Below are 8578 nucleotides of genomic sequence, written 5' to 3'. Positions count from 1 at the left end.
GTATCCTTATTATTCCAATGTAGCTCAATGGGCTTGTAAACGAATCATGTTCATGAAAGTTCAGTTTAAAGCATAAATGGCAAGCTCAGGTAAGTTGTAAGACTTAAGAACTTATTATACTATCAATTGATGTTCAACGATGCAGCAAGGATTGAGTAAGTTATGCACACAAGTATTCTAAGTAAACAAGTAAGAGAACTAGTATGAGATTAACTAAAGAGTAAACTAGAGATATAGACATTGAGTTTAATTATTTAAGTTAAATATTGTTATTTATTTGCTAGTAAACTTACTAAGCTTTATGCTTACTTCTTTTATTTCTCTTTCTCTTATAGTATTGCAAAGCTACTTCAAGGATCCTAAAGAAGTCGGAGATCGTCCACACTATCAACTACAACTGCTCGGTATTTTATATCGAAACACGTTTGAGTTATGGCATATATAGGGATTTAGTTATTTTGTATGTTTGTAATGATGATTTTGCTAATGAGTGATGTGTAAGTATTTGATGATGTATGGTTATTAAAATGATTAAGGATGAAGGTGTTTGTTGTTATGAAAGATTAGGTGATAAATTATGCATGGAAATCATGAAAGGATAAAATTTTGCAAAGAAACAGAATTCAGGCAGCACAGTGACGTGAATTTGAAAAATCACCCAAGATAGTATAAAATTAATTATAGGGTGAATGATATATGGAATTAAATCTTGTTGAGTCTATTTTCATGGAAAAATAACGGTGTAGAAAAAGGAAATTTATATTTTAAGATATGTGAATTTTAGTAAGATAGGGTCAGAACTGTTTTTGGAGTCCCCTGTTCTGAGTTTAGAAAGTAATTACAAATTGTACAAAAATGGTTATGAGTTGAAATTTACATGCTTAGATTTCTTAATGAATCTATTTTCTGTAGAAACAAGTAAGAACTTCATATGAAAATCCTACAGTGAGAAAACTTATTTTTAGTGACTAGAGGTCAGGGCAGTCAGGTGGTGAAACAGGGGAGAATTTAACTAATAAAATGTACTAATTTGCTGAACCAAAAATTCTAAAAATTTTATGGTGAGTAGATATATGAGTCTATTTTCAGGTAAAATTTACGGAATTAAATTTCGAGTTCTGTAGCTCAAGTTATAATTAATTTAGTAACTGCTGCGCGATTGGACAGATTTGCTGCGAATAATGAAATAAATTTTCAAACCTAGTTTTTATGCTCCGAATTGGTAAGATAAGCTAAGTAATGCCTCGTGCTCGACTCCGGAAACGGTCTCGGGTAAGGGGTGTTACAAATGAAGCTTAGTAAGTTCGATGGGTTAAACATAAATCTTAGCGAACCTACTATAACACATTAATTAAATAAATTCATTCAATATAAACTTCCTGGCAATCACAATTTCAATCGATGAATACACTTATTTCAGATCAATATCAATAACAAACAATATGTCTTTCAAATTTCAATTACATAATCACTTATCGAATCTTCCCAAATCGAAAAACGGCTTACGAATAAGAGTACATCATTTTCAGAAACCCGAAGGCTGAACAAAAGCTCATGAGAGCTAAACAGAAACCCATAAGGGTTGAACGAAAGCTTGTAAGAGCTGAACAAAAACCAAGAAGGGTTAAACAGAAGCTCAATGAGCTGAATGGAAACTCATATGAGTTAAATAGAAGTTTGTGAAAGCTAAACGGAAAGTAAACACGAAAGTTCGCAACAAATGTTGAACCTCGATTTACTTGGGTAGTTTTCTGTCATTTTCCCCTAATGTCGTCAATTTTCCGAATGCCGAATATACTCAAATCTTATGTTCCATTCAATTCGAATATTCAATTCAAATTTATAAGTTTAACAATATTTTGTTTTCAACAATATAATAAACACATAATACCATTCATCAAATCAATATAAATATTTAATTTTAACCGTACAAACTTACCTGGATTGAATTGTAATATTTGAAGAAATTCAGGGACTATTCTACTAATTTTCCTTTTTCACCAGTATCTACGGGCTCTTGATCTAAAATATAAAATTACTCATTCACTAGCATATATTTCAGTCCAAATTCACTTCAACATTAATACCCCTCAATTTTTCAAATTTACACAATTACCCTAACATTTACAACTTTTAAAATTTAGTCCCTTAATTAGTTAGTCTATCAAATGAACTAATTTTTCTCAATTGATAATTTATCTAAATATTCTAGGCTATCATACAGCCCTTAATAAACAAAAAACTAATACCAAACCCTAATATTTAACATTTTCACAATATGGTCCTAAAATCAATATCTTACAAAATTACTATGTAAAATCATCATACAACAAAATTAAAGCTCTAAATCCATTTTATTTCATCAAAAATATTCAGCATTCATCAATGGTAACTTTCAAATTTTCTAATAAAATCAAAAACTAATGAAATAGTTAGTTGGACCTAATTGTAAAAGTCTCAAAAAAACATAAAAATTTCAAGAAAAGGGCAAGAATTTGACTCACTTGAAGTAAAAATATGAAAAACCAGCTCAAGGGTTCTCCTATGGTGTTTTTGGCTGATAATTAGAGAAGAAAATGTCTAGAAACTCATAAAATTTCAATTTGTAAGTTTAATTTCACAAAATTACCATTTTACCATTAATTCACATTATTTTATTATTATTTTCAAACTTCTGCCGCCACAGCCATTCCATGTGTGTATATTTGTCCTTTAAGTCCTCCATCATTTACCATTTAAGCCATTTAATCACTATTTCTCTTAATTAATAAGTTTTGTATCTTTTTCAATTTAGTCCTTTTTAGTTAATTAACTATCAAAACGTTAAAATTTTCTAGCGAAACTTTACTACTACCTTAATGACACTCCGAAAATATTTATAAAAATATTTACGACTCGATTTATAGAAACAAGGTATCGATACCTTATTTTCTAAAACCAATTGACCTAAGATTTTGTTACTCGAGCCTAATAATTCATTGTAAACTTAAATTGCCAATTCAAAAATATTTCTAAAACCACATTGAACTCGTAAATACTAAATAATAAACTTTACGAGCTTACTTGTCAGATTTGGTGGTCTCGAACCACTGTTTCCGACACTTGTGAAAATCAGGCTGTTACACATTTTCTAAGCTACATATCTCACCCAAATTGACACCAACCTAGCCTCAACAAATTGCACATCAACAAGCCATAACAATGCCTTCAACACAAGTTAAAATTATGTCTTAAACATGTATTATCACCAGCTACAACCAAAATGCCCTTAGGCACCTTATATGACAACTTAAAACATGTCAATCAAGTATCCAAACTTACCTAATTAACCTATCTAATCAAGTTATCAAAGTTCACTTTAGCTCAATTATATACATATATATATCACTTATACTAGCATCACACTCATACCTTAATTTCATATCAATATGTATGTTGGTTATCTAAACAAAATATTATTCATAATATTTATATAAGCTAAATTTTGATCAAAATAAAATAAAAGCCTATACATGCCATATAAACCGTATTTAATGTTTTAAAAAACTACCGAGATAAGCTGGATAGTATGACTTGAGTGCTGATCCGATCATCCAACTTTCTGAAAATCTACAAAAACATGAAACAATACAAATAAGCTTAATGAAGCTTAGTAAGTTCGACGGTTTAAACAAAAATCTTACTGAACCTACTATAACAAGTCAAATAAATAAAATCATTCATGTCAATCCCCTGTCATTCACTGACAATTTCCTGTCATACATAACTTCTATTAATAAATACATCTATTTTCAAATCAATATAAAAATGAATAACATGTCTTTAAAATTCATTAGATAAATCACCTTACCGAAATTTTTCCATTCGAAGAACAACTTATTCTATTAATAAATACATCTATTTTCAAATCAATATAAAAATGAATAACATGTCTTTAAAATTCATTAGATAAATCACCTTACCGAAATTTTTCCATTCGAAGAACAACTTACGGATAATAGTACATCGTTAACAGAAGCTCATAAGAGCTAGTCTTCCTGAATACACCAACAGAAGCTCGTAAGAGCTGAACAGAATCTCATAAGAGCTGAACAGAAGCTCGTAAGATCTAAACAAAAACTTATAAGAGTTGAACTGAAGCTCGAAAGCTAAACAGAAGCTCGTAAGAGCTAAATAGAAACTCATAAGAGTTGAGTAGAAGCTTGAAAGCTGAACAGAAGCTCGTAAGAGCTAAACAAAAACTCATAAGAGTTGAACAGAAGCTCATAAGAGCTTAACAGAAAGTAAAACACGAGAGTTCATAACAAATGTTGAACCTCGATTTACTTGGGAAAAATGCCGTTGTTTCCTTCCAATACAATCATACACTAAAATATGAATGTACTCAAATTTCGTTCCATTTAAACCAAAATCCAATTCAATATTATAATTCCAACAATAATTCAATTCCAAAAATAGAATAAATAAATAATATCATTCATCAATTTATACAAAATATTAAATTTTTTAACAGTACGAACTTACCTGGATTGAATTGTAGTAATTGTAGTTTAGGAACTATTTTGCTATTTTCCTTTTTCACGAGTATCTACGAGATCTTGATATGAAGCAAAAACTAGCTTAAGCTCTCTTCTATGTCTATTTTTCGCCGAAAATTAGAAGATAATTGTCTAGAAATCTTTAAATTCAATTTGTTTCATTTTAATTTCCTAAAAATTACAATTTTACCATTAAAGGCTTTATTTTATTATTTTTTTCTTTCATATGCCGCCTCAACTCTTCATTTAGGTTTATTTATTCCTTAAGTCCTTCCTTATTTATTAATTAAACCTTTTAATAACTTAATTCTTATAATTGGCAAGTTTTACACCTTTTTTAATTGAGTCCTTTTTAATTAATTAGCTATCGAAACGTTAAAATTTTTCAACGAAACTTTAATACTACCTTAATGACACTCCGTAAATATTTATAAAAATATTTACGGCTCGATTTATAAAAACGAGGTCCCGATACCTCACTTTCTAAAATCACTTGACTTAATAAATCATTATAAAACACAAATTACCAAATTAAAGACTTTTTAAAAAAAACCATATTTAATTCATAAATATTAGATAATAGTATTTACGAACTTACTCGCCAGATTTGGTAGCTTCGAAACCACTGTTTCGGACACCACTGAAAAATCGAGTTGTTACAGAGTATAATCATTACCGATGTAAAAACACTCTCCTTGTTGCACAAGCCCAATACCAAATAAACTGTGATGTGTGAAAATATGGAAAGAAAATTTGTTTGTGATGCCTCTGGTAGGGCAATTATATTGCAAATTGGATTGACAGATCATGGCTCGGCCTTGTAGGAGAACACATGTTCAACTTAACAAGGATGATATGAATATGAATATGACTGATTTGTGATTCTAAATTCTTAATTATGGGTCCAAGGCTGACACAAGGAAGGATCATTTGTAAACATGCATGATTGTGAGAGATACGCATGATTTGACGAACAGTAAACGTCTGTGTATTGTGTGCTATATTTAAATTGGCAAAGTGTTTCCGCTAGTGAGCTTTAGATGACATTATTGATGTATTGTGTCTATACGACAAAGTCTCACAAATAAGTTTATTTTTCTTATGGTTATTGATGCTTGTTGATTAGCGCTATTTTTGTAAATTATTTGCGTCTATTTTTGGAACTCACTAAGTTCAAATGAACTTACTCTGTTACTTTTCTTTCTCAGGCGTTTGATGATAGAAGAAGAATCAATTGAAGGGGACTGCACCATGCATGACTATTTTGACAAGTGGCTTATAGATTCGTTTTGTTCTCAACTTATGTAATTATCCCAAAATTGAGCAATGTTGGATAATAGATCTTTTTTTTACAATTCCTATTGTTTTCTTTAAGGATGTGTTACAAAATGAAAGAAAAATAATGACTTTCAACAAAAAGGTAGATCTTTTATCACAAATTTCAAAATAAAAATTGAGTCAAAAAATTTTGAATCATTTGGTAACGCCCTAGCCTGATGGGCGGTCTGTCTGGCTAAATGTTATATGCCATATTTACCCCGTGAGACTAAGAGGTGTTACATCCTTAATATCAGTCCCATTGTAGAATACAATTTCAAGAATATGCCATTTTGGTTGAGTTCCTATGATGGTTAGGATGAACAACCAAAGCGCATAATTTGAAGAGACTGTGATATCCATAAACATGCATGAATAACTTGAGCATCAATTAACTGCAGTTTGCATAACTAAATACCAGTGGCAATGAATATAGCAAAAACAACTTTCACCCAAAAGAAAATTTATAATCTTGAATAAATACGAGTCATCAAGTCACTTTCGTCAAAATACAAAAACCAACCAGCTTCAAGTTCAATGAACAAACGTAAATACGACTCGTTGCAGAGGAAATTGAAACAGAAACATCCCACATATATCCCCCAAGCAGATTAGAAACAAGCAAACAAAAACGGAGACAAATGGAAAAAAGAAGCACCGGGATGCGGAACGTGTTCGAATCTCAAGCTGTTGACCTCGTTTTAGACACAGGATGGTAACGTGGGCCCCTTGCAAACAAACGCAGTCACGATATAAGCAACAATTAGGAGGATTATTATGAGCGCAACCCTGCAATATTCAAAGCAACTGAGTAGTAAGTGATGGATTCATCTATCCTACCCTCTATTATGTATTTCAAGCAGCAAATTAAGACTTCCATACTCAATGCAAGACATGTAAACACACAAAGTAGGGTTAAAGTTCGAAAAGCGTACGTAAGCCTGACATTTCTCCACCACACTGTGTTTTTAAAACGGCGCGCTTGCTTTCTGAAGCGAAAGGTATTTCCTTGCATATTAGCAGTTTTATCAACCAACAATTCTAAGCGATCACCTCTCTCTAAAACTTTGTCAATATTCTCTATCATAACATTTCGCACCTATCATGGTACAAGAAATAACAATAGCAAGTTGACTGCCCGGACCATCAAATGAGAAGCTAGACGATTTAGAATAATAGAATTAATGACTTAATTAGAAGCATTACCTGACTCATTTCACCTTTTAAACGATTTATCCTGTCAGCATTAGGATCATTCGAGTAATATTCCATTTGCTGGCTCAAAACCCTTGAAAACTCATCGTTCATGCCATAGGGAAGAGCTGAAAGAACAGCTCCGCCGTAAGTCCTGACAAATCTCTGATGCATGTCTTCAAGAAATGCAAAAGGAATTCGCCCTGCAAAAGATGCCATAGACACATCCACCATGACCAAGAATATATATCATCTTCAGCACTGGACAAGAAGAGTTTTTTACAAAGAAGAGATCACAAAGTAATTGCAAACCAAAAGGATATTCTAACCATGAATTCTCGATTTGTTAAAATATTCCCTCAAAATTCATTTCCCCATTCTTGAATTGAAATTGCACATTTGAACTTTTTAATGGAACCCTTGAGTGCCAACCAAGCATAAAACTTCTACTTTTCTTTCTCTCAATCGCTTAATTTTATGTCCAATTTCCCTTTAATCGGGAACAAATCGACAACACTTAACAAAGCAATTGAAATTGAAATATAAGCATGTCGCGTTAGCCAAATATAAGTTCGCTTTCAGAAAAAAGAAAAGGTAATGTACTTACTTCCGGCACTTTCGTCGGCCATACAAAGAACGGTGAGTCCATCGGTGCGTTTGACGTGGAAGATGTATCGATCTTGGGAATACGAAACGTTAATGTCGTTGTCTCCTGATGTTTTCTCTAGAATTTGCCTGGCGATGGCGCTCGCGTTTGTTGAAGCCGCCGTGAACTCCGCCAGCACCACCGATCCACGAGCAACCAGAGCGTAGAGTATCGCCATCTGACTTCTTCTGCAGATCGCTTCGACCAACGTATCCAAAACACAGTACCTTTTCTCCTCACGATCGGAGAACTCCTTTTTCAACCAAGAATAATGGATTGTGAATTGATTAAATTGATAGAAGCTGAAGGAAATTACAGATCATTCAAGAAAATGAAAAACAATAACGCTCCCATCTAATTTCTCATTTTAACTTTGTAGTCCAATTAATAAGCTGATATTAGAAACATAAAGTAATCAAAGAATTAGTATTAGAAACTAGAAAGTTGATGGAATTATGAAAGCTGGAAACTTTTGGCAATGAGGTAAGAAGACGGGACAGGGGGGAAAGGAGACTGCCAGAGTAATTCGCCTCTCTTTTAGAAGGAAGGAACGCACGTTGGCTCTTTCTCCACTATGATCTTTTTTCACAAACAATTAAATTGAGAAATATCTTTAAAATATTTTTATTTAAAAAATAACAAATATTTTTATGAGTGCATTTTTGTTTTTCTATTTTTTGTATAAATCTATAAAAAAAAAAGACAATTTAAATCTAAAATAAATACAAAAATCATAACACTTGAATTTAGAACATCAAAATTTTTTTATCTCCAGTTTAGTATTTCAATTAAAGCGGCATATATAAAATATTTTAAAACATGAACAAATCCTTAAATTTTGTGTCTCTTATAAAATGATTTGTTCTTTCCTTTTTATATATAA

General features: G+C 31.7%; 1 protein-coding gene across 1 annotated transcript; it reads right to left on the bottom strand.

Annotated features, from left to right (window-relative positions):
- Positions 1-6301: 6301 nt before the first annotated feature.
- Positions 6302-8275, bottom strand: LOC107906869 (vesicle-associated membrane protein 711). The gene is made up of 4 exons (XM_016833999.2): positions 7657-8275; positions 7062-7252; positions 6791-6954; positions 6302-6644 (listed from the first exon to the last, which is right to left on the bottom strand). Exons 1-4 carry the CDS (start codon positions 7871-7873, stop codon positions 6557-6559), a joined length of 660 nt encoding a protein of 219 aa, XP_016689488.2. The 5' UTR covers positions 7874-8275; the 3' UTR covers positions 6302-6556.
- Between the last annotated feature and the right edge of the window lie 303 nt (positions 8276-8578).

The sequence above is a fragment of the Gossypium hirsutum genome, chromosome D05 (assembly GCF_007990345.1).
Source record: "Gossypium hirsutum isolate 1008001.06 chromosome D05, Gossypium_hirsutum_v2.1, whole genome shotgun sequence".
Taxonomy (NCBI): Eukaryota; Viridiplantae; Streptophyta; class Magnoliopsida; order Malvales; family Malvaceae; genus Gossypium; species Gossypium hirsutum.
Note: the sequence above shows the minus strand (reverse complement) of the source record. Positions and strands in the feature narration are given on the sequence as shown.

Bases quoted from the DNA above. Each gene is read 5' to 3' on its own strand.
- LOC107906869 (XM_016833999.2), bottom strand. From the start codon at position 7,873: ATGGCGATACTCTACGCTCTGGTTGCTCGTGGATCGGTGGTGCTGGCG. The intron at 6,955-7,061 runs GTAATGCTTCTA...GTACCATGATAG, and splicing joins TAAAAGGTGAAATGAGTCAG to GTGCGAAATGTTATGATAGA. The intron at 6,645-6,790 runs GTACGCTTTTCG...TGAATATTGCAG, and splicing joins TGGAGAAATGTCAGGCTTAC to GGTTGCGCTCATAATAATCC.